Below are 25,581 nucleotides of genomic sequence, written 5' to 3'. Positions count from 1 at the left end.
CACCAGAGGCAGCTTCCCCCAGAGCTGGTCCCATTCCCAAGGCTGGCAGTCCCCTGCACCGCGAGGAGGGGCCTGGGAGAGCGGCCCTTTGTCCTCCAGCCACTCACCTCCTCCTGCCCCAAACGCTTCTGACCCTGCCCTGCCTCTCCTCAATAGCGATTTGGGTAGCCACGGACCGCTAGCCACCTCCTGAGGACCACCAGCAGACCACCAGCCCGTTCCCCAGGACCACCAGCAGGCAGCTGGGTGCACACAGCCTCTGGCCATCCATCACCTGCACTGTGGGGTGCTCTCTGAGCCACCCCAGCTCTATCCCTGCTCCTGGATGGCTTTGCTAGGACCGATTCTGACCACCATCACCCCTAGGAGACCTCATTTCCACGCTGCCCTCGCTGAGCAAGAAGCTTTGGGAGCATCTGGGGCAGCTCAGTGACGACGGCAGCTGTCAGACGGAGCTGGGGGAGGAAAGGGACAACCACCGACGTCCACCTGTTCTTTCAAGAAGTGTTCCAGCCGAGGAGGGTCACAGCCCAGCCTCACGGACCAGACCCCAAATCCGCTAAATATTTGCACAGGTCCCAGCCAAACACAGGGCAGCACAACGCAAGAAACTAACTCTGCTGGGGTATTTCTCCACTCCCCCTCCAGCACGGGGCGGAAAGGGGCACAGCCAGCGTGCATCAGCATCCCTGCCTTTTTTTTTTTTTTTTTTGGCAAGCCTTGCTTGCAACCCCAAACCCCCAAATAAAAGGAGGGCACAGGACCCAGACCCCCACCCTCATCCCTCCTACAGCATCGTCTCACGCTCGAGAGCCCGCGGGAGGCGGCGCGGGGGGCCCCACTTACCGCTTGCCATTCACCCGCTGCCCAGCGGTGCGTGGGGCACTCGGGGAGGTGACAGTCCCGCTGCGACAGAGGCCGGCTCGCCGGGTCGCACGCTGCCGCCTCGGCCGCCGCCGGGGAGCCGCCGTGGCAGTGCACGGAGCGCCGCTGGACACCGCGGCCGCAGGACACCGAGCACTGGAGGAAGGGACAAGAGGTGAGCGGTGGTGGCCGTCGCAGCCGTCCGCGGGGCTCGCTCCCTGCTTTGCCTTCGGCGAGGCGCAAATGCCGGAGCTGAAACTTCCAGGCATTGCACCGCTTGCTTTGCGGGGGAAAATTTTTTTGCAAGGGCAGAGCAGGGGCTGGAATTCCTGCTTCGCTGAGGCCAGCGGGAATTTTGGCCGCTGGCTTCAGAGGGGTCAGGTTTTCCCAGACGGGATTTGTGTTTGCGGAAACCTCTGAGATAGCAGCAGTGTTAAATGACAGCGAACCAGCGGCAGCAAGGCTCTGTGCGTTACTTCTCATGCATTCCGAGCAAAAAGGAAGAGTTCAAAGTACATCGACTGCCACGAGCATCGTCGGAGTGGGCTTTAAGGAAAAGCAAACTTGAATGATACAGAAGAAAGAGTGCGGCAACAGAGAGGTAAAGTTATACAGCTGGAATTCCTTTCAGCATGCATCTAAACATACACAGAAGTCAGGACGTGCTGTAGGATTGTGAAAAGAAATGTCTTTTTTAAATTAGCTACTCTTTTCCCCCCCTCCCATTTCCTTCATTATACTGTGGGCACATTTCTGCCCACTTCTAGGCACAGCGAGAACAGCCTGAATTTCTCTTTCTCAGACATCTTCAAATTATTTTCTGCACTGCAATGCTTTTAACAGCTTGTTGTTTTTTTTTTTCTTTCACACAACCTTTCTTATTGTTGTGACTGCATAATGTAACATGTTTAACAATACTTCTCTCTGCTATGGATTCTTTCTTGCTAGGTCTTAAAGTATATTACAGAGATGTGGAACAGAAGGAATTTGTGTTTATAAAAGGAAGTGTGTAAAAATCAAAGGCGTTCATTTAAAACACAGCTATTACAATTAACTTTTGCTGAATTAACAATTAGTATAAGCATCCTTATTAATATATTATGTGGGAACTTAGCAAACGAGATTATGGCCCACTATTTCAACACCCCTTGAAGCGAGTTTTCTCAAGGCAGGGAATTTAGCGGCGCATAACAGGGAAGCAATCCTCTCCTGTCTAGTTCTGGGGAGCATTCCTCCATAGTGCTACCCCATAAATACCCCATAAAGCCAAAAGGACCTAAGAAAGCTGACTGAAAACTTTTGCCTGGTTTCAGAGATTTGTAATGGTTTTTTTTGTTTGTTTTTTTGTGTGTGTGACTTGGGAAAGTAGCAGCTAGATTTCTGTCACTGCTGATGCAAATGCTTCCCATATGCTGCGCTGCCTCCCTGTGATTAACAGCGCTGTTTGTCCTACGCATTCCAGAGGGGATGCTTAAACTGAATAATGGCAACGAACTTGCCGAATAATACGCACCAGGATGCACACCATGCTCTAAAACGCATTTTGCATTTATCACCCACCTAAAAAGCACGTGTCCGGGAACCCTGTGATAAGGGAGGTTGCGCTGGGGCGCTCCAGAGGGGCTGTGCCGCGTGCGATGCCCGGACAGCACAGGTTTGGGGAGCAGGATGTCAGTCCCTGGCAGTGCGAGGCTCCAGGCAAAGCCCTCAACTTGTTCTGCTCCATGCTCAGGGTGAAACTTTCCCCCCACCATGAAGCTGAGGGGGTAAATATTGCCACCTGGCCCCATTAGCAGGCGGCCATGCCGTGGGAGCACTGCACCGGCTCAGGGAGCGAGATCCCCGGGACCGCCGTGTCCTGAAACGTCCCTTGGGAGAGATGCGAAAACACCCTCCTGCAAAAAACTTTTCCTTGGCTACTTGGCAGCGGGCACAGGGAGGTTCCCCCTAGCCGAGGGCTCAAAGGCTCTCTCAGGGCACGCGGTGGCCCAGGAACCACGGTGCCCTCCAGCCGCACGGGGTACCAGCGCTGCTGTGCCCCGGCTGCATTTACAGCAGGCTTCGAAATCCCAGAGAGGCATTGCAGAGGCATGAAAAGGCAGCATCCTGAACCAGTTTCATCCCAGCTGCTTTAATCCAGAATACCGGTCAGTGACCTGTCCTGGGCAAACACAGCCGGCTGGCTCTGCTGAATGCTGCAAGCAGAGTGGGCCTGAAGCTACCCAGGTTGGGGCTGCCAGCTTGTGCTGTACCCGTATATTCCTTCCCCTATGGGATGGCAGGAGCCAGGCAGCCTGTTTGTCCTTCCTGGGGAGTCCATGCGTTTCCCCAGGAATGCTCCTTTTTCTACTGAGCAAGTCTACCAGCAAGCTGCAGAGCGCCAGCGCGGCCGTGGAGAAGCTCTACCTTATGAAAACACAAGGTGGGATTTCAGCCCGTAGCTGAAATATGTAAATGCCAGACAGCAGAATAAATATTGGTATTTTTACTAAGTGAAAGGTAAATGGCCATAATTGATAGCATTTAGGAGATACAAACACATTAAATCTGACATTTCAGTGCAAACACAAGCAAATTTAAACCTTGGAGAAAAAGACTTTTTTCTTCCCTTCTGATTATTAAGAGATATTAAAAATGCTTTGCTGTAGGAAAGCAGATTCATAACAATCCAGAAAAGAATTACCCAGCCGCTGAATACAAAACATCCAGAGAGAAAAGCACCTGGGAGCAGAGCGCTTGGCTCAGCCGGCTGCTGACAGGGATTCGTCTTTAATCTTTCTGAAGCATTTCCCAAAAGGAAAAGGAGAAAACTAAAGGCACATGCAGCGCGTGTTCTGTGCATCGACAGGGAGGATGCACTTGTATGGGAAAGCCTTGCCTTAGTTCTCACGCAGACTTTTGCTGGCTTACCCGTGAGCCAGCAAAGGTGCCCAGCTCACAGCAGCTTGGCTTTGGGATTATCTTTACGTGGCAACCAGGCCTTCAGAAAGCTTGTTTAATAATATCTAAAAGCAAACTGACCGGGCTCCTATGAACAGCTCCAGTGTCACCGCTGATGGGGAAGGTGATGCCACATTTCCGTGCCCGCTTAGGTCCCGACCTACTGGCTATCAGGGTGCTGAGCCCCTGCCTGTTTCATAGCCTTACCCAGAAGTCTGGCACCTAAATCCACCTCGGCGTTAAATCTTTTGCAAAACCCCACAAGCCGTGCGCACCTCTTGCAGGGACAAGCACACTCCTCTTAGAACTGGCAGAGGGTGCCCAAACTGCTGCCCTGTTCCCAAAAAACGCTTTGGAGGAGAAACGGAGGGCAGGATAACAACAAGCCCAGGACCGAGCTGGTGGAACCACCGCAGCTGTGCCGCTCCCTCCGGAGCCCCTCTGATTTTCACACGCGAAGACAAGAGCTGAGTTGCATTCAGCACGCTGCGCTTCCTTCCAAACTACTTCTATTTCCTCTGAGGGAATAAAACGTAATTAAACTACCCCCGGCAAGCTGTCTCTGCTGCATTTGGGGTTTGGCTTTGCTGCTCATAAGCGCTTTGAGGCCGGGGTTGATGTTGCAGTGGGTGCTTCCATGCCGAGCACCTGCAGCACCCTTGGTGCGGTGCTCGGTGCTCAGAGTGTGCTGGGAGCGCGCTGCCTGCTCCTCGCTGCTCATCAGCATACAAATATTCCTTAATTGCCTAGTCACAAGAGATTACCTCAGGCCATAAATCACCTCGTCCTCCAATTAAGTTGTGTTTCTTTCCCCACTTGCATAAAATTAACTCCAATCATGCGGAGGAATGTTGGGAATTTTGAAACACTTTTATCAATTAAAATTAGCGCGTTTTAAAGCAATCGACAGACCATTACATTATTATGTTTACAATTATTAGCTGTAAAAAAAAAAAAATTGCTTTCAGCAGCAGTCACTTTAAATAAGGTGCAAATCGGATATGACAAGCGCATATAATAGCCTTTTATTTTCAATCTAGCTTCCTATATAAAGTTGAGGGTTTAGTCCTGCAGATAATAAAGCAGGGGGTTAACTGTCAATATGGGAGCAGCGCTCCCATAGAGAGGGTGCCCCTGGGTGCTCTCAGTCAGACCTGGTGTAAAGGACCCAGATCTCAGTAGCTGAAACTCCACGGTGAATGTACACTTATCCCTTAACAAATGCAGTGGCAAACACTGCTATCGCATGAATTCAAAGGTAAGCATAAAAAATAAAATACAAGTCTGAAAACAACCATAAAACGTCAATGGGTTTATTGCCTTTCTTAACAGTTGACATTAAACAACAATATGCTGTCCTAGTCCTAATGTTCACCTGGGTGCCTGTCGACATGTTAAGGATTTATCTTTTAGGGAACTTGCATACAGTGAGAATTGGTGTTTTGTACCTGAATGTAGAAGACAGATCGCAAGAGAACACGATGTTTTACAAGGTAACAGTTCATTTAGTCTGGGATTTTCAATAATTCTGCTGATTAGCACACTAATGAGGTAGACAGAGAGTTGAAGTTCAGAGCTAAAAATGTGATGCAGCAGATTCAAGGTGAAGACAAAGACATTATTTTCAGGAAAACAAGGATTCAAGATATGCTTTCAGCAAACAAGATGCTTAATAACTCCAAGCGCTTTCGCATTTCCAGCAGCCTCTGCTCTATGCATCAGTGCCTGACTTTTTAATGAAGCAAAATGAAGTGATGAGCTTATTAGGAAACAAAAGGTAGTGAAAAGCATTTTTAACGAACAGCTCTGACTGTTCTTTAGGCTTTCCCAGGAAGCAGATAATAAAATTAATTTCAGATTTCTCAAAACTAAGGAAGATTTTGCTTGGGATGTGACACATTTAAATAATGACAATATTAAAAACATGAATAAATAGTAGATTCTCTTTAATATTACATACTATTGGCTTCTCTAGCGGGAGCTTAAAATATACAAGGAATTTGCTTTCAGTTAGACACTAAAAACAAGCTGCCACGTTTTCAGCTGGTACAAATCAGTGCTGCTCCACTGTTGCCCATGAAGCTACACTGTTTTACGCCACCTGAGGAGCTGGCCCAAGACTTTTACCCTTGTAAAATTCAAGAGGACAGAAGTGATGGGAAAACCAGCTTCTAACCAACTTGACGGAGGAGGAATATCAAAGGGTGTAAAAGGGTATACAACGTGTCTCACCTGTCCCCAATCTCCCGATTTCCACTTCGGACATCTGCCCCCTCTGCATTTCTTTTGCACATTGGGCTTAGCAAGGTGCTTGCAATAATCTTCTTCTATATGCCTCCCTTCCTTTGTCAAACAGTACACAGTGCGGTGCTTTTGGCCCCTTCCACAGGAGACAGAACACTGTAAATATAAAGTAACAACAAATCAGCTCTCACGCAGGGCCAGCTACGCGGTTCCACATGGGCCATGACTACACAGGGCATTTTTGTTTCACCTGGACCAAAAAGCACATCCCCAGGCTCCCGGCAGCCCACACAAAGTTCAGAGGGGATATGGAAGGGCAGTAAGTAACCCGCTGGAAATGTTCCCATTTGTACTTCATATCTCACGATGTTCATGGTCAAAGCCCCACGAATGCCAATATCGAATTGAAGAAAGAAGCTGGCACTCAGCAGGGATAACGGGCTTTAGGGCTAGATTCCTGGCATTGCTCCTGTGGTTTCAAAGGAGCAGAGTCACCTTACGGGGATCAAGGCAGGAGCCCTCAGTATCTGCTCACAACTTGAAAGGGACCATTTCCATTTACCTTGGTACAAAAGGAGGTCAAATGTTGGTAAAACAGGAGAGTAAAGTGTGATATACACCTTCAGAGAGGGAAATAACTGCATAGAGGACAAGGCAGAGGAGCAAAATGCAGTCTTTCCGTGTTTGTTTTACTCTGTACCAGTATGGACTGATTTACTTTTTTTTTTTTTTTCCTGAACAAAGACTGAAACCAGGACATGCTCATCCTGAAGATTTATGCATTTTGAAAACAACTCAGAAGAAGGCAGAGCCTGAAGAATCAAAGCAGAAAGGAAACCAGCAGGTATGTTAGCTGCAAGCTTTGTAGTGAAGCAACGAATTTCAACCTCCCTCTGCAGGTTCACTGAACTTTTTCAAATGTGACCATTTCTGGCATGCAAACCCCAAGCAACTTCACTTTGATTTCAGATTAGTCTCCTCCAAAAGATTTAGGAATCAAAGGGGTCTGGAATCACGACAAGAATTTAATATGACAGTTTCTTGTAGAACAAGCCTCTTACTCAGCATGATGCACCCAGAGACTCAGTTTCAATTTCTTCATTACACGTTATGCAACTCATTACGTACTGTATCACAGGCATCTTGGCTCAATCCTTGAGCACAAACACACTGCTCCAACCATCCCTCCATATAAAATGCTCTGCTTCCTTTACAGAAAGGAGCAAACATGCAGAGATAAAGCTTCCTCCTTCTTTTTGAAGCTACTCCATCAGTATATTTGCTAAGAAATAAATTACAGCCCAAACTCTTCCCTGCCTATGAATACATTTGAAACCTAACAAACTACAGATTATATATGTAGCAGTTCTGGAAAATCCATTAGACCAGAAATTGGCACTTGCATTGACAGCCGTGATTATTTTAAATTACAGCACTACTTCCAAATCATTCAGCCCCCATTGTGTTAAGAGGTATACAAAGAAACAGCGAGAGAGCAGTAACTTGCTCCAAAATGGAAAAGTTCAGGCAAACGTGGAGAGAAAGGGATGTAACTCATAAGATCAGATGTTGCCGCTTAAAAGCTTACATAAAAGCTTTATATACAAAAGTGATGCCCTGAAAAAGGCTGTTTTCCTGTTGTAAGACCGCTACCAGACCGACACATCCCCTGAGGTCAATGAGATTTAAGGGCCCTTTAGGAGGTCAGGGCGGATCTGGCTGTGTAAGATGGGTGCCCCAGGTGACACCGATGGCACAGCCTGTCCCCGAGCCTTCATCCCCACATGCCCTGTGCTGGTGTAGGTGGTGGTGGGGCTGAGCTCTCCTCAGCCCAGCTGCTATTTCACAATTGGCCAAGAAACCCAAAGACCAACATTCAACCATGCACTGGAAAACAGAGGAAACGCTGTCCCTTTGTTCCAAAATAAGACTTTCACAAATCACTGAGTTTCATAAACTTAACTTTTTGTTTTTTTTTTTTTAGTATCAATAGGAAAAAAGATCGAGTTAATGTTATTCTACTTTTATAAGCCTTCAAATCTCATCAGAAGTTCATTTTTTCATTCTTTCAACATCTCTCCTCAGGCAACGAACATCAGCAATGAGAAGAAAACATCAAGTCCTAACAAACCAAGTTATGAACTTCTAATACATCCATCCCTTTACTGTCTTTGGGCTGAATGCCAAGGGTGGCACTTCAGCAAAAATTCAAGTGCTCCTCAGTGCTCTCTGTGCAGGTCAACACCACTTTAAGGTGACGGTGAAAACTACAGCCTAAATTCACACACTTTATCAGGGCTTTGTCTTGCCCCACATCCTGAGCCAGTAAAGCAAAGTGCATGCTTTCTCTAATTTAAAAAACACATTGGGCCTGGTATTTATTGTAAAGGAAGAGTAACAACATCATTTTATAACACGAGTATGTTTGTGGGGACCTGAAGTTGTCTGATAAACATTTGATCTTGCAAATAATATGGTACCAGTAATTTCCAAAATTGCTATCCCCCTTCTACAAATTGCTTACCTTTGGTGTGGAGCCAGATTCTGACATTTATCTTGGCATCCGATGCCACAACATGGCAGGGCTACAGGCACATTTTGGTGCACTTTGAGGTTGAGACATAATCAGACTAATTTTGTTAATACTTGAGTGTAATTCTCAAGATGCTGCAATTAATCATTTCTACGTCTGCCTTTAATATACATTAAAGTTAGGCAGCTGTACGTTTTTAGATCTAAGACATCCATTTGGTTTCACGCACATGTGAGTTATGATCTCATTTGCTCTGACAGAAAATAGAGGCTGAACGACCTGATGCAACCAAGAATTAGAGACCGAAAATTCCTCTGCAAAGGGCCTACCTCATAATTGCCTTCTAATTCTTCTCAGCTATTTCCAACTTTTATTTGGCACGTAGGTTTTAGGCACATGTGAGCCATATGCACAAAATAATTCGATAGTGCTTAATCTCACTGCCACGTGACTGAGGGGAGCAACACACCTAGCTACTGCGGTCACCTCATCAGTTATTTCTGACCCTGGAGAAACTTTGCATTTCGTTAGCAGGGCTCTTTTCATCGCTGGAAACGCTGCCGCCCGCTTACAATGTCTATCAATAACAATGCCACAGTGAGGTAAGCTTTGACCTTGCCTTCTTTAAACATTTTAAAAGCACAGACAAAAACACTCCTCTCACCAACTCCTTTCGTTCTTTCTTTCCTTCCCCCCCTCCCTGTAGAAAATACTTCAAAGTGCTGGGGGTGGACGGGTGGCTGGCTGTGGAACAGCAGCCTCATCCAGGGCTCTTTGAAGTCAACAGCAAGGCTCCCACTGCTTTCAGTTGTCTCTGGATCCAGCCCCGAAGGTGCAGCCAAGGTATTGTATTGACTTTGTTCACTGACCAGCTCCCTAGAGTCGGGGATCACGTGCACTCGGACATGCCCATGGCCAACCTGCCTCTGCCAAAGTGCTTGGAAACATCACTCTGAAATGCTGCCTCCAGCCTGAGGCAGAGGCACGGCAACAAATATCAGCACCCCTGATATTTGGACCTGGGAGAGCAGCCATCCTCCCGACTGCGTAGGATGGTGCGAAAACAACACATGGTGGTGGTTCTTAACGCGGCACATAAAATAACAGAGAAGGACTGTTTCAAAAAATAAGCCATAGCAATTGCGCTAAGGACGCTAGTAAACCTTCCTCTTGCAATCATCTTTATTATCTCCTTAAAATGACCGCAGTCACACCTGGTGCTTTACATAGAAAATAAGAATAAAAGGACTTTCCTTACAGCATTAGGATCAAAGCTTTTGAGCGCAGATTTAGGGGAATTATGCTTACTGGCATGTTCACAAAACTGATCACGCAAGTACTGTGGATTGGCATGCTGTTGATTTCTTCAAATAAATACACCACTTAGTTTAAATAAATGCAACAAAAAAAAGTCTAAATAAATACAAGAAAAATATTTCCGTACCAACTGTTTCCAGAAAGGTCAGAACATGATGCTAAATCTCTCCTGCAATGCATTGCTCTGTTCCAGCACAAGCTTGTATTTTTGTTTCCACAGAAATTTGTTTTCTGTTTCAGAGTTCAGGAATGACGAAGATTTTTCTACTTTACCAAATACGTGCAAATTGCTTTATACTAATCCTCACTGCATTTCCTACTGAGCCTTCCTGGAAGATGAGGGTACACCTTGTTGAGTAAGACCTTTCTAGAGTAAGGCGGCTGATTCACTGGGCTAGGAGCAGGGGAAGAAAACCAAAGGAGCAAACAAAAAACCAGAATACATATCCAAAACACTCTTAAAAACTTGTACACAGTTTCTGGCTGGCTGGGCCCAGGTTCTGATCCCGTGCCAAAGCTGTGCTGCTGAGAGCATCGCCAGCCCCCCGGCACCAAGGAGCGGAGAAGCTCTGCTCTCGTTAACTTTGTGCACCAAATGTCCACCTAAACACACGGGGCAGAAATTTAAGTGGCAAGAATCTGGGTAAGTTCTCCACCAAAAATGGAAACTTTCAGAAAATGCTGTCAGACTGCTTTTCCAGGCCCTGCGCATCAATGAACGATTTGGGAGGTATTCGAGATAATGAATGCAAGCTGTGGTGATCACCAAATGAATTCCCCACGATAGGTATGCTCAGATAGCTCGGGAAGGGCAGTGGAGGGGGCTGGGAAGAATTAGGCTAAAACGTCTTTATCAGATTCTGCCAGGAGCAACTTTTCAGAGGAAATTAAAATAAATCCTTGTAGGTTTAGATTTCCACACATTAAGGATTATATGGAAAGTGAGCGCTCATAAGTAAGCCCTCATTCATCCTTTCCAACAGTCTGAGCTGAAACATGTGCTAGATGAAATAAAACAGAAAAACCACGGAGTCCTACAGCACTGTTTCATGCTCTTACATCCCCTTTGCATTAGGAGCTGTGCTCCTGGATGTCAGCAAACTTCTCCCACTGCCAGCAGAGTCCGACCGTGCACCCTCACAGTGACATTGCAGCATCCCGTTAGCGTACATCAGCCTCCTGCTACAACTTGTGCTGCTACCAGATGCTGGAAACTTTGACACAGCCCCATGACATCTGTACCTCTAAAGTCTCTCGAGCACAAAGGACATCAGAAGACACGCCACCAAGACAAGCCTGGATTGTCCCTAGCCAGCTGGCCCCTTACTGGAAGTCTTAAAATGCCCAAGCCTTTGTGTTATCCAGCAACAGAGGCTCCCTGGCATGCAAATGAACTCAATTAGCTTCAAAGCAGCAAGGCATTTTAGCAGGTAATTCCTTAGGCATTGGTGGGACAAGCACCAGGGTGCAGCTCCACATCACGTATTCTCCAGTGGCTGCAGCGCTTTAGGAGCTGGTTGGGAAATAGTTGCCCCTGGTTTTGCCCTACAGTTTGGGAGAACCTTTAGCAATGCCTGTCTAACCTGTGCTGGCTTCCCAGAGAACTGTGAGGACAGAAGAAAAGGCATTAACGCCCGGGATTTCTTTCAGAGGGCATGGCCCACGTGTGCTTGTGAGCATTGTCCAGAAATTGCTGTGGAAACGTCCCGAGGAGCAGCACGTGAGGGCAGGCTGCGTCCCCTCCTCGCGCTGGGCACACCGGCGGGGGACACCCGCGCTGGCTGGCCCTGGCTCTGCGTGCCCCCCGTGGCAGCACCTCCAGCAGCACAGACTGCCCCAGGGGAAAGGATGCACGTGGGTAACTCTTAAAATTGAACATCCTGAGCACTTAAATCACTAAAATAATCTCTCCGAGTTACGGAACCTCACGGGACATATTGGAAACAGGTACCTGCAGAAGCTGCATGCATCTCCCTTCTACAGCACCCATCTGCTAGGTAGCACCTTCTCCCCCTCTTTCTCCCCCCTCACACCATTGTTACATCCCCTACAAAGACTGCCAGGTGCAGAAATCAGCAAGGCTGTGAGAGCCTGCTTTAAAAGCTGCATCCCTGCCCCGCTCCAAGCTTTTTAACTTAAACAGCAAACAAGCAAAAATCACCAAATAGAGACCGCAGGAGGAGCGACTTGAGGAGAGACTTTTCCTCAAATTAGGAGGAAATGTGTGAGCTACCTGAGGAAGCCTGCATAATGGGATGTGGAAGGGGCTGATGGAGCCTATTTTCCATGCTGTGGCACTTTTAGAAAAGTAGCAATTGAAGCAGCAAGCAGCCTCGGCTAACTGACACCTCGTTTTTTCAGTGAGCAGTTGTATTATAATACCACTTAGAAGTACCATTCAGGGATAGGATTTCTCAGCGTTGGATGGAGAGAAACACAATATAAAGAGTTCCTCAAAGAATGCCAGCCCCATTTCACAGGTGTGCATCGCACCAGGTGCTTGTAGGAGGCAAGGGGCTGCTTCTTACTCCCCAGTTTTATAAAGAAAAATCTTGCCTTAATGCACCAGCGATCAAACACTTTGTCAGCCTGCATACAGTCTTGGGCATCAGGCAGATTTTCATGCGTGCTGCAGGCTCACTCGCCTTCCTGTGAGCTAGTAAAAATTAAAACATGAATAGAGCGTTAAGTGCCTTTGGAGCAAGATTAACTGCATTGTGTTTTCCCTAACGACTGCACAAATCTGTCACCATGAAAGCTAGAAACGCAGTAAATATCTTTATGCTTAATATCCCTCATCATCACACATTCTTGCTTCTAAATGCTACAATCCCTAGGATCTGAGCAACAGCAATTATTGCAGTTTGGGGTATGCAGTGGGAACCTGGCACACGGACAAAAACACAAGCAGACTTCCCAGCTCCCAGCCCAGGGACCTGCTGGAAGTTGCTGAACTTCACAGCTCATCCTTGGAAGTGTTTCTGCTCGGATGTGTCTGCTGCAGTCAGACACAGATTGCAATCATTGCACAGAAAGCTAGTGCTTTGGGAGACAAATGTTCCCAGAAATTACCATTTTATTTATCATTTATTTCTCCTGTTTGTGTGTGTGTGTGTGTGTACAGCAGGTCCGCCCGCAGCCACGAAGGGGCCATCCATGCCCAGGAGACCAAAGCCACTCCTCACTGAACAGCAATCCCCAAACCTTTTGGTTAAGCTCAGGCCAGCTGTGCATGGCCTGGAAAATAACTGCCTCACTGAGAAAATGTGTAAGAGGGGAAGTGTAAAAGGCAGCCAGGGAGGCACACGAAATGCAGCCTTCCCCTCCATGGGGTCCTGCAGCCCCCTGCTCGAGGGGCATCGTGTAACATCCCAAGGGGAGCCACAGGCAGGGGCAGAGGAGAGATCTGCTCACTCCAGGAGGAGAAAGGTGAGTGTTTTACGGCAGGTTAGGACAGAGGCATGGATTGGACTATTCGTAGGGTAGAAAACATCAGGGATTACTGATGCAGTTACCTGCTCTGACTGGGAAAGACACTGGGAAGAGAGGCAGCACCTGGGGGTGTGGGGAAGAGAAGAGGTTCCAGACACAAGGAGACACCCTTCCTGAGTCCAGCTCCTGGTCCAGCGAGCTTCTGCCGCTGGCAGAGACAGCAGGAGAGGCTTACGAAGAGCAGATGATCTGGCTGTTTTCTGCAGCTCGTACCCTGGCACTACCCTAACATTCAACCCCTGGACCTGGGGGCTTTCGAGAGGCCACTGCTACCTACTCCTTTTACTTCTCCGTCAGCCCAAGAGAGGTGAGATTCAACCACCAGACCGGATCCCACCAGGCACGAAGACAAAATATGAGGATTGAAACAGCAGAGAGCTGTTGCAGGAAATAACCCTGTGAGGTGCTGATGCAGCAAAGCGCCTAAGCACATGCTCAGAGCACCGCAGCAGGGTCCTCACCTGAGGCGCAGTGGGCAGGCTGTGGTGTTTGCAGTCCTGCTCACGCAGCATCGTCACTAGCCGCGGGGGACAGCAGAACCGAGCCTACATGGTTATCATTTAAGGAGAAGAGGCAGCAAAAGACCACTGGTGATAATGGGCAAACAGCAAGAATGGAATGGAAAATCAAGGGCAGGGCAGGAGGAAGGCAGCAGGCAGGCACGGCTCTGCCCCTCCAGCGGTGTTGGGGCTGGGTGAGGCTGGATAGATGGCACGCAGTAACGCAGGGCTGAGGCGGGTCTGGTTTGCTTATTTTTAAACAAAGCAAAGAGGTCTGCACTGTCAAAGGCCTTTTTCTGACGAGAGAGCCAAAGCAGACAACTTCTTGTCTTTTATCAGCACACCAAAGAGCAGTCCCTGCAGTCAGGAGGTCTGCCTGACCCCAGAGAGGAGACAGACAGGAACCCAAGGGAGACAGCAGCTTTGGGGGCCTGGCCTGAGCAAACAGCGAACAGCTCTGAGATGGAGACAGATTGCTGAGGATATCCATAGGCTACAAAGTCCTTATTTTGGTTTGTATCAGCTTTATTAAATCTGCACTACATCTATTTCTACATGTTTTTCCAAAGACATGCAAGCCACACACAGAGCATCCCTCTGCCTGGGTTACGGGTGCTGGGACCTTCTGTGCAGCCTTCCTCTGCTGCATTTGTCCTTACCCCCAAGGCTCCCAGGGGTAGGATTGTTGTTATTTGTTTTCTGACAATCCCTGGCACTACACAGAAATACAGGCTCACTGCCGCAGCCTCAGAGCCTGAACCAACATCATATGAATGAAGGAGAAGAAGAGCAATGTGAATTACTGGCTGACTGGAGAGTTCAGCGTGCCCATCACTTCATTTTCAAGGATGGCTTTGTTATTGCAAAAACATGTGTAAAGGATCATGCCGCAGCTTGGTAATGCTGCTGTCACAGCAAATTCATTTTCTGCAGAAGAGAGGAGGAGAACAGCAGAGCTATATACACTTACAACCCAATCTGCCCCTGGTTATCACTTGTGCCTTAGCAAGAGCTGACACAGTGCCTGCTAAGAATATTATCAGAGCAACGACAGGGAGAATATTGCTGTTGAACAGCCTATTTTCAGCAAGCTTCACGGTGAGGGCATTTGGTAAACAACGGGTTGGGGCTTTGAGAGAATTAAATACAAATAACCCAAACTTTGCACTGTCACCCGTTTTCAGGTTGAAATTCCTGTGTGCCAGGCAGCCCTCGTGCTCCCACGTCTCCAGAGAGACTTTGCCATTACCTACAGCCCTGCACACAGCCAAGGGGCCCTGCAAAGCCACTGGCTTCCAGCATGGGCTAATGGGCTACAGCATCCGAACCCAAAACTGCATTCCCATTGACAGTAACAGGATTTGGATTCTAGCCAGTTAACATTCTAATTATTTCATTATAAGCTTCCAGTTCTTCACTGTTAGCTCAAAAGGCCTGCCAAAAATCGTGATAACCAGCACTTCTGCCTGTTTGATAAGAGCTGGGAAGCACACAGCACAGCTTCCCAGGCACCACGAGCTACCCAACCACGGCATTAGCAGCTCCAACTCTTGATACCAAAGAGCGATAAGTACTCGGCTGAGCAGATTACCTTTAAAATTATTATACTCCTTAGGAAGTAAACCACCCATCCATTGTCCACGGGTCAAATGCAAATGATTACTGTCCCACCACAATGAAGTCCAAACGACTGACCCGCCGGACCCAGGGCAGGGTGCTGTGAGATATAACTGTATTTCCTTATCTGTGTCTGTTTCCTAACACGGAAAGACTGAGAAGCCCACGACAAGGGAATTTGGCATTACTCACAAGTTGTATCAGGATACAGTGCACGTTAGGGTAAACTCTCCAGCACCGAAATTTCACAGAGGCTATTGCAAGGAGCAGATTTGCTCTGAGAGGAATGGGTTGAAGATTGGGGTTTAAGGGAAGCGACAAATAATACTCCATGAGCATCTCCCTCATTCTGGAGAACATGGCGAGATTTCCTCTCGTTATTCAAGAGCATGTATAGACATCTGTGTTCACATCATAAGGCATTCAGGAGAAAAAAGACTCTCCGTATCCTGGTGACAGTCTCTGCATATTTTCTAAAGCATTATTTTAATAAAAAAGTCAGCTCTATCACACACTTACAGTTCTGCAGTGTTTAAATACATGTTCTTAAATAAGCAAGGAAATAAAAGTACAACCTCCTCTCAGTCCTCTTTGAAAGTACATTATAATAACAAGGCACCTCACCAGTCTCCTATTATAAAATCATCATTTCCATACAGAACCTGTTTATTTATTTAATTGTCTCTTTAAAACCTGGATTTAACCAGCCAGATAAAATCGTTTGTTTACTGTATAAAACTGCAGTGGAATTTTGCCTGAGGACTGAGGGATGGACTCTTCAGATTCTCCTAGCTTTCATTTGTGTGTATTTTATAGCACTTATTTTATTCCAACTTGTGTGAAGCTAAGCCAATCAGATGCTTGCAAGAAATGAGTTTAACCAAACTTCATGATTTGTACACTTTTAACTGTGTTTTTTTTTAATTATTAAGAATGACAGTTTCTGTTGGAGAACAAAGCAAGTAAACCATTTCAGAAAATTTAGTAAAAGTTACCAAAAACTAAGTATATGATCTTAATTTAGCAAAAGACTCAAGAAATCATTATACAAATTTATTTATGATTACATTCTACTTGTCTTTAATTTTTTCACTGTTCAACATTAACATTAAACATTGTAAATGTATGCAATATTTATATAAAATTAAATAACAGTATAGGAAAAATAAATACACTTTTACATAAATACATAAATCCATACTGCTGAAAAGTTTCAGCTAATACTATACTCTTGTTTCAAAAGTGACCAAGAAAATATGGTAGTGACACTCCATCCAAACAGATGAAGTACGTACGGCTACAGAATGATGTTTGCAACCGATGACAGAGCTAAAGCAAATCAGGTGCTTCCACACTAATGAAAAAATTTGGACACTGCTACCTACAGTAGTAGCACGAGGTAGACGTACACGTAGAGCATTTTGCAGGAGGGACACGACGCCCTGTTGACCCCAGAGATAAAATGCAGTCTTCAAACAGCTCTGGGGTCCCCTACGTCAGAGCCAAATGACACTTGGGTAGCAAGACCTGAAAAACCGAGTCACTTTGTGGCAGTGACTGGAGCTGGGCTTGGCGGCCCCTGCACTGGGAAGGGGAGCGAGGGGGTGCTGAGCACCAGGGTCCACATCCCCTAGGGGAGACGGGAGGAGATGCTGCGGGAAGGATGCCCCTGCCCCGACATCCCAGCTCTTCCCAAGAGACCGAGCGAGGGACAACCCACCAAGGTTAATACAGGCAAGAGATTTAGTAGAGACAAAGGAATTTTTTTCTGGGAAAAAAAAAACAAACAAAACAGAACAGCCAAATACAGGACTGCATCCTGCATTAGGAGCGCACCCTGCATTTTAAGCAGAGGAGCAGACGCAGCCCTGCAGCCTGCTGCTGAACAGCCGTGGAGAGGCTGAACGCTGAGTGACACCAAAACGCAACGCAACTCTGTCCACGCCTGTGGTTCTTGCAAACGTCCCCGCACGGGTGACAAAGGCTCACAGCACTTCTCAGCTGGGAATGCTGCCACAGCGCTGCCGCACGGGTTGCTAGTTCTGCTTAGCTCGCCTCGCTCATTTGTAGCACCAACTATCAGCGTACAAGTGATACATTAGCACCTCAAATGATACATTTCATATCACTGTCCCTTGTACTGGTGAAGCACCATATGAATACTAGTCCAGCAGTTTTATGGCTATTGCATATCACTGAGGTATGAGAAAAATATTGAGAAACGTTACTGAAGGCATCCGCGTTACTGAAGCATCCACAGAAACTAGTGAGGTTATGTTCTAGCAAGATGACTTTTCAATCAAACCATGACAATTAAGGAAGTCCGATACATTATAAGAGAAAAAAGGCCTCTTTGTAAAGTGCTTTTGAATCAAATTATCTTTTTTCTTCCATTTTTTTTTAAATCTTCTTGAAAAGCTGTTATAGCAAAACACCCACTAAAAGTTGACATCTGTTTGAAGGCCACTCCAAAACGGGCAGGTCTGTGGTTTCCAGCACGCCAGAGGTGCCCCACGCGGCACTCGCGCTGGCACGGGGGCTGCTGCTCTGGGCAGCGAGAATTTCTAAGCCGCAGGACTCAAAACAACATCTAAGATCCTGGCTCAGGATCTAAAGCCACTGCGAGAGCATCTCTGTAGAGGAATCCCGGCCAGACAAACTCTCCAGCAGCAGCGGAGAGATGCGTGAGGATAGCTTACAGGCGCCTCTGCGCAGTGCATCACACATGTTTTATATGGGAGTAGAAATACACGGTATGAATGCACACGTTTCTATGTAAGTGTGCATGGGGCGGCTGGGGACATGCACATGCATCTATACACACTTGTACCTGCAAGGAAGTTGATGCCATGTAGGACAATTTTTTCCCTGTCAGTTTGTGTTTGGCAGAGAACAGGCAACTTGTAAACCAGTAGGCACACAGTGCCGTGTTGCCACGGAATATCAGCACAATTTAACTTCGATGCAAAGGTACTGCATAAACGCCAGGTTTAAATCCATATGCAAAGGACTCCGTGAGAACCAAGACTCATAATGCACAGCACTTGCTCGGTGTAGCAAAATGGACAAGTTGACTACTTAGCAGAAAGTGCCTCTTAAATTAAAGGACTTGAGCTCCCCTAACGTAAGCCCTTCCTGAAAAGGTGTTATTCTGAATATATCATCAATAATCCTCTTTAAGTGCAGTTTTAAGACACGAAGCATTAGCACCTTGGTTTGAAGCAAATTAAATTGGTTGTTATGGGATATCCACAAAACGGTTCACAAAGAGAAAGAGTTTATGGCCGTACCGAGCTCCAAGGACCAGCGCTCCAGGCAGCATCTCTAGGACAGTCCTGCACGTTGCACTGCTCTCTGTCCGGTGGCTTGTCAAGGATTTCGCAGCTCAGATCCGTAAACCTTTCTCCGTTGGGGCGCTGACACACCACGAGCCGTGTTCTTGTCCCTGCCCCGCATGGCTTTGTGCACTGGAAGTCAGCAGAGGACAGAGGATCACCACCTGGGCACCCACAACTCTCTCGAGCCCCCAGGGTTCTGTTCCCACCTCACCCTCTCTAGCCATGTCCGCACAAGCGGATGAGACATCAGCTTCTCTCTCCCCAGCCATTCACGCTGCTCCACAACAATATTGCCAGACCCAGCAGGATTATCTGAGGTTAGCATCTCCAATTGCTCATCTTGGATGAGTTTTCAGAACGGAGCAGTGTTTTTATTACAAAGAAAGGCCTTTGGTTGAACTAGACATATCTCAAAAAAAAGAAACCTCAATTTCTGTTCCCAGGCAAAAGCAAATTCTACAAATGTTTTCCATGACAAATGGAATCAAAACCACCACCAAGCAGTTGCTAGGGTTCACTCGTTTATCAGAGGCTGCCTTTCATGCTCCAATATTTCTAATTTGTAACCATGATGTCTCCCTCCTCCCCCTTTTCACCCCCTAGCAAAACCCTTCCCTGCGCAAGGAGGACAGGATTAATGGTGTACTCACCTCTCCCCAGTTGCCGTAAGCCCACTGAGGACAGGGACCGGACTCGCACGATCTCTGCTCCATGGGTTTGGTTTTCTCATCGCAGTTATTCGCAGTGTATCCGTTTTCATCCTGGCACACCACGACCCGCCGCTGGAACCCCCCCGCACAAGTGCTAGAACACTGCAAGACACAATTGCCCATAGCTTCGCTGAGTCCAGGAATAATTGAGCACTCCCTGCTCCTTCCCAGCGCCCTGCACCGTGGGAATGCACAGCTAGAAATGTAATACAGCTAAGAGGCATTATTAACTTCAAAACTCTGCTGTTACTAATAGCAGTGCAATGACTTAGGTGCTGACTAGGCAAAGAAAATAAACACGAGCCTGGTTTTGAGCAGGTGAGTAATCTCCCCTGCCTTTAACGTGGTGTTTAACATCACATTCGTGCTTAATTCCCTTTAGAGACTTCCATGATAAAGTGCTTCAAACTGGCTGTGGGGGGGTGAGGAGCTGGCATTAAGGCTCTGCTGTGCTTTGGCAGCAGCTCTGCACAGCTGTAAATGCCCCAGGAGACAGCCAAGAAACAGAGGCTGGCTTTTGCCTCATGGAAAATGATGCTATCTGCATGGAGAGCCTGGACGATGTGTGCTGTGAGGGAATGAGAAACAATGCCTTCACCCTGCTGCAACACTGGGGGGAGCGAGCAGGGAGCAGAATGCAAGGAGAGGGGTCCCTCTCTTCCCTGCACGGTGATGTTAATAATAATAATAATAAATAATAATAATAAGCCTGAATTAGTCCATGAAAATAAACAGAAACAAGAAAATCCTGGCACTTACAGCACCCCAGGGACCGATTCTCCACTGATTGCCTCCCGGTATATGTGCACGGTTTCGGTTGGGGCTGCCTCCGGGGTGCAGTTTCAGGCGATGATCGGGATAGAGGAAAGGGTGGATGGGCCTGCCGTAGTCATGGCTGTTTGGATGACAAGGAGACATGGAGCAGTCTTGCTCGGTGGCAGGGAGGTCATCTGGATCGCACTCACTCCTGTCCACCAGCTGGTCACTGTAATTGACGCAGATCACTTGTCGCGTTGCCTTACCTTGACCACAAGTCACCGAGCACTGCATTACAGTGGGAAAAGGAGAGACAGTCACATTTCAAGCTTTGAACACCAGATCGACCGCTACCACTAACAAAGAACAGCTGAAAACCTTAATCTCCCATCTTATAAAGGGCGACAGATTAATGAAGTCTATTTCCAGCACCCAGGTCTACAAGGCTCTCCTGTGAGAGGCAGCGATGCTTACAGAGCTCCACTCCAAGGCCTTCCACTGCCCACACGGTGTCACGGTGCACATTTCTGTGGCTGACGGCTTCGGCAGGTGGAAACAAGCGGACTCGTCGGCCACCGAGCCCTGGTCATCCCGACAGCTGACATATCTCATCCGCGTCCCTTTCCCACACGTTGCGGAGCACTAGGGAAGAGCAACAAGCACTCCACTAGATAGCTTCCTGTTATATGCCACAAGGGCTTTGGAACAAAAAGCCAGTCAAATGCACTAAAAAGTATCACCGCGTCTACTGTAAAATAATCCTGAAAGTATTACGACACACACTTACCGGTGTCCAGGATCCAAATCTCCACTGAGTCCTGTGAATGCCTGATAGGGATCTCTTGGCTTCGGGACTGTTTGGATGGGGAGGACATGCTGCTATCTCACAGTCCTGTAAGGGAAATACAGGAGGGAAACAAAGCAAGCAATGAAGAATTTGCAGATGTTTCAGTTAAACCACCTTTTCTTCAATGCTTTCTCCTTGTATGTTCTTGCTGAATCAGCAAAATTTGGAACCAGTGCCCCTACAGGCTTCATATGCAGCACCTCAGTGGACTTTTAAGTTATTACAAACTCTAAAATTGCGATCCTCATAACTAAGTGCCATCTTCCTGCATTAAAACCAGATGTTTTGAGGCAAGAGATGAAAGTTCATTAAGAGAGCTCTGGTATGAAGCAGCAGTTTTGTCTCCCTTCAAAGCTCCCAAACTCTTCGTTCAGTGCAAGACCTGCAACCTACTTAACAAAGGTTATGTTGTTGAGCTGACTGCAGCCTTCTGGCTCCCTGTAGCCCACCGGACTGCCCATAGCCACATGCTGGTCTTCTCCACACACTGAGAGAGGGTTTGGGGACAGACACCTCATGTTCAGCCTCGGTACGCTGCCTCGCAGGGGGCTCCAGTCCTATCTGGCCCTCCTGGGAGGTCTGGCAACAGAAATAACAGACAGCCAGGACTTGACTCCACGAACCTACAAATACTCAGTGCCAAACAGGAAATTAATGCTGATCTCCACTGCAAGAGAGAGATCGCTCGGCCCTTGACAAATGGCCTAAATCATTTCCGCATTGCTCTGATTTGACCTACACTGGAGATGTGCGCGCCAAACGGTCCCATGGTGTTACTGAGGCCAGGTGGGACAGGAATCAAAGACGGGGACGGGAACAGCAAGATTTACCTGGGTGTCTGTTGGCCTGGTTGCAGCATTGCACTCATTGTCATCCACCACTGACACGTAGGTGCCCAAGACACACTTCACTGCTCTCATCTGGTAGCCTTGGCCACAGGTCACTGTGCACTGGGAGAGGGCAGACAGGAGAAGTGCTGGGTCTGAGGAGCTGCCTCGGTTAGAGAGCGTTAATCAGCCCAGCCTGTGTTTAAGCACGTAGCATGAGCAGCAAAAATAAAATCCACCTCCCCTTCCGCTTTCTCTCTACACATTTCAGCTTTAAACTAGGTCAAAGTTTTAATTCACTGCGCCCATCAGAGCCTCACGTGCTTCACTTACTGTCCTCAGGAATGAAGGTGCGAGTGTTTAAATGATTTGCTCTTCTGCACACAGTAAATTACAGTCTGGTAGAAGCTGCACCATATCCTTCTTTAAAACTGGTCATTCAGCCCCACAGTAGCACAAACAGCTAATGAATATTTTTGCTGATGGGCAATAAGTCTGGCTGGGACAACTGGCTTTGCTGCTTTTTTTTTTGTTTTGTTTGTTTGTTTTTAAGTCAGAAGTTAACAGCTTTGTGGAAAAGAAGATGCCAGAACACTCTGGGAGAAATGAGCAACTTGCATTTGAATAGAAAAAAAATAACTCCTCCCAGAAACTGGAAAACATTGAAAGCAACAACCACTACTCAGTGGGAGCAGCTTTTTTTTGTGAGAATTAGGCCACATATTTATGCGCCTAAATATGGATTTAGAAGCGTAACCTTAGCAACCTTTTTCTGAAAATCATGACCAATTTAGTATGACACAGATCAAATTTAGCACAATGGGCAGGTGCTGTTATTGCTGCCCCCAAGCGAACGGAGGGTGTGCACATCTGTGTGTGCAAATCCATTCACACAGTTAACATCACTGAGATGAATCCGTTGTGGAGGTACCTGGCCCCAGGGCCCCACTTGCCACGCCGCACACTCCTGCTGCTGGCACGTCTGCACCGACTCCGGCTTCGTTTCGGGGTCACAAAACCTGTCATTTAACCGATCTTCTCCAAACTGGCACCACGTCTGGCGATGCTTGTGCCCTTTCCCACAGGTGACCAGGCACTGCGAGGGGGAAAGCGCAAGCTCAGGTGGTGCCCAGACAGCACCTCCCCAGAGCTTGAAAACAGACCCGAAAACATCACTTGAATACTGCTGGAGAGATTGCTCTGGCCAAACACCACATGCACTGGAAAACACGTGAGTGTACTGCAGTGACACGGGGCTGCTCGGGAGCAAGGAGAGCACAGCCATGTGGGGAACCGCACCAAGGACAGCGCGAGTCCCTGGAGGCTCTTCATTTTCACTAAACTCAACAAGTGGCTAAATCCTGGTGTAAGACTGGTTTAAAAATGGCCCAAAATCAAGGTCCGCATACCGTACCCTGGCATAACGCAGCCTCATGGTTATTTTCATCATCATTATTTTTTTTCCAAACAATAGTTCTTTCAGTGTGCCAAAGGACGTGGAGAAAAGCACAGCAAACGTGAGTGCCAAGCAGGATGGCCAGGAAGAGACAGAGACAACGATGCTTTCCCCCCTGCCAAGGCAGATATAACCTGGCTCCAGGGATGCTTACATCTTCCAGCAGCTCCCAGCAGCTGTGAGATGTAGGGCAAAGCTGCAGCACTGCCCTCCGGGGCTCCGGTGAACACAACAATGTGCCAAAGGCTTGCAAAAGCAAAGCATACTTGCTTGCTTCTGAGCGTGCATGATAAAGTTGTGTGTGAGTGCCTCTTCCAGCATCTCTTCTACCACCACAGCACTCATCCCAGCAGACATGTAGTTTGTGGGGAACAACGGTCAATTAATGGTCTCCATTTCCACTTAATTTCTTTCATTATTTCTTAAAGCAATACATTCATAAAAATGAGAGCTATTTGGCCACAAAGGTGACGAACAGCCTTTGAAGACTACTTCCTACATCCCCAGTCCTGCTGCAGGGAAAGCCTATTAAGGTACGGCTTTGTTGCATTATGAAGGACACCAGCTGCAGTGAAAGCAGTAATGGTAATAAAAGGCAGGGAGAGGGCTGAGCAAGATATTAGTAGGGTAAAATCCTTCCCTGCAGTGGCAGCCAGAGCTGATAGGGCACGGCACTCAGGCGATGCACACAACACAACAGGGACGAGCAGAAGAAGGGTGGATGTGTCTCTGCTGGCAGCGCTCCACTGATGTGGGCCCACCGTCCCCTACCTCGGACCAGTCGCCAGTTTTCCACTGGGGGCACAAGAACTCGCTGCAGCGCTGCACCGTCAGCTTCTCCTGCTGACTGCACTTGCTGTCGTCCAGGACGTCGTTGTAGGTGTTGACGCACATGGCCCGCCGCCTCCGCGTGCCCCCGCCGCAGCTCTTGGAGCACTGCAAAGAGGAGGCACTAAGCAAGCACGCTCCGCCGCCCTGTCACGGGCCGGGAGCCCGTTCATCTCCTCCTTTCTTGCAGTCAGGACTATAGACCGCGGAAAACCTCCACAAGAACAATTTGTACTCCAAGTAACAGGCTATTACTTTATATATTCCTTTAAAAATCCAATCTTGCTAAGCTTAATAAAATCTTGCAGCAATGGGTTTCACAAATTCATCTCAGGTTATAACCCCATTATTACTTTTACAAGTGTTGCCTCTCAGTTCCCCCCGATGGCTGATGCTTGTTCTCATTTTACAAGAGATTAATTCCCTCTCCCCAGCCTGCCCTCCCTGGAAAGCCCTGGGCTCATCGTTCTCTCGGTGCCGGGTCTGCACTCAGGGATATCCTTGCCCAGCATCCTGCTGAAAAGGGTAAAGGAGACAAATTACAAAAGTCCTCGACTGATGGCAACACAGCCTCCCAGCAGCATGGCTGGCTTTGATGGGAGCGCACAGCCCGCGGCGCTTCGTGTAACAGACAGACCTCTGGACGTTTAAAAGCATACATTAATTGCAGAGGAAAATAAGAAGCATTGGGCTCATTCACACTGCAGCGCCCTCCAGAAACAGCAGCGAGAGTAGAATGGCTGTGGCCGACTTTCACAGCTGTCTGCAAAGCAAATAAGCCCCCCGAGTGAGTAGGCGAGGGAGGCAGGCCTTACCTCGGTCCAGGCGGAGTACCGCCACCCTCCCACATTACAGTCTCCTGTGCACTTCTCCCTCGTGCTCGGCTTGGGCTGGCTGCTGCAGAAGCGGTCGTCGACCTTCTCCGTCTTCCCCTCCAGCCTGTTGTACTTGGAGCAGTAGATCTCCAGGGTGCGGTACCCCAGCCCGCACTGCGCCGTGCACTCGCTCCTCCTCGCGATGTGCCACCTGAGCCGGGGAAAGCAACCGTCAGCCCCGGCGCCACAAAAACCCCGCAAGAGGATCGGAAGAGCACTCTTAAATGGGAAGTTTTGACTCTTCCCAATGCTCTGTGGTCTCCAAGCACTCCAGAAATATTAGGCAATGACCCCTGGCATTATTTCTTGGAGGGAAGCAACAGTCCCCAGCTTGTCCTTATATGAAGGAAGCCATGCTGTGGCCCTATGGGGAGGAAGTCCATGGCCAAGCAGAGAGCTTTGACAACTTTCTGCCCCACATTCCAGTGCCGGAGAGC

The 25,581-nt window shown here is 47.9% G+C and overlaps 1 protein-coding gene and 1 long non-coding RNA gene across 10 annotated transcripts in view; one reads left to right on the top strand and one right to left on the bottom strand.

Annotated features, from left to right (window-relative positions):
- ADAMTS9 (ADAM metallopeptidase with thrombospondin type 1 motif 9) overlaps window positions 1–25,581 on the bottom strand; it is a 77,417-nt gene that overhangs the window by 16,552 nt on the left and 35,284 nt on the right. For 4 of the 7 annotated variants that reach the window (XR_010833848.1, XM_067002886.1, XM_067002885.1 and 1 more), the window contains 11 exons: window positions 25,085–25,295; window positions 24,213–24,377; window positions 22,917–23,081; window positions 21,989–22,108; window positions 21,099–21,203; window positions 20,786–20,953; window positions 20,315–20,599; window positions 19,496–19,657; window positions 18,798–18,974; window positions 6,037–6,204; window positions 847–1,020 (listed from right to left, as the gene is read on the bottom strand). Coding sequence is in view for 6 of the 7 variants with exons in the window: in XM_067002886.1 (XP_066858987.1) it covers window positions 847–1,020; window positions 6,037–6,204; window positions 18,798–18,974; window positions 19,496–19,657; window positions 20,315–20,599; window positions 20,786–20,953; window positions 21,099–21,203; window positions 21,989–22,108; window positions 22,917–23,081; window positions 24,213–24,377; window positions 25,085–25,295 (1,900 nt within the window). In the remaining variant the exon portion in view is untranslated. The remainder of the gene's footprint in view (window positions 1–846; window positions 1,021–6,036; window positions 6,205–18,797; window positions 18,975–19,495; window positions 19,658–20,314; window positions 20,600–20,785; window positions 20,954–21,098; window positions 21,204–21,988; window positions 22,109–22,916; window positions 23,082–24,212; window positions 24,378–25,084; window positions 25,296–25,581) is intronic. The other 3 variants (XM_067002888.1, XM_067002887.1, XM_067002889.1) reach the window with 3 other exon arrangements.
- On the top strand, window positions 1,020–12,687 carry LOC125183580 (uncharacterized). 3 transcript variants are annotated; one of them, XR_010833849.1, is made up of 4 exons: window positions 1,020–1,465; window positions 6,793–6,892; window positions 8,134–9,183; window positions 9,288–12,687. It is a non-coding gene; the product is annotated as an uncharacterized lncRNA (long non-coding RNA). The 3 variants fall into 3 exon arrangements; XR_010833850.1 differs by lacking the exon at window positions 1,020–1,465 and having other exon boundaries at window positions 6,652–6,892; window positions 9,288–9,424; window positions 10,139–12,687; XR_007165834.2 differs by lacking the exon at window positions 1,020–1,465 and having other exon boundaries at window positions 6,652–6,892.

Source organism: Anser cygnoides, chromosome 10 (assembly GCF_040182565.1).
Source record: "Anser cygnoides isolate HZ-2024a breed goose chromosome 10, Taihu_goose_T2T_genome, whole genome shotgun sequence".
In the NCBI taxonomy this organism is placed as follows: Eukaryota; Metazoa; Chordata; class Aves; order Anseriformes; family Anatidae; genus Anser; species Anser cygnoides.
Note: the sequence above shows the minus strand (reverse complement) of the source record. Positions and strands in the feature narration are given on the sequence as shown.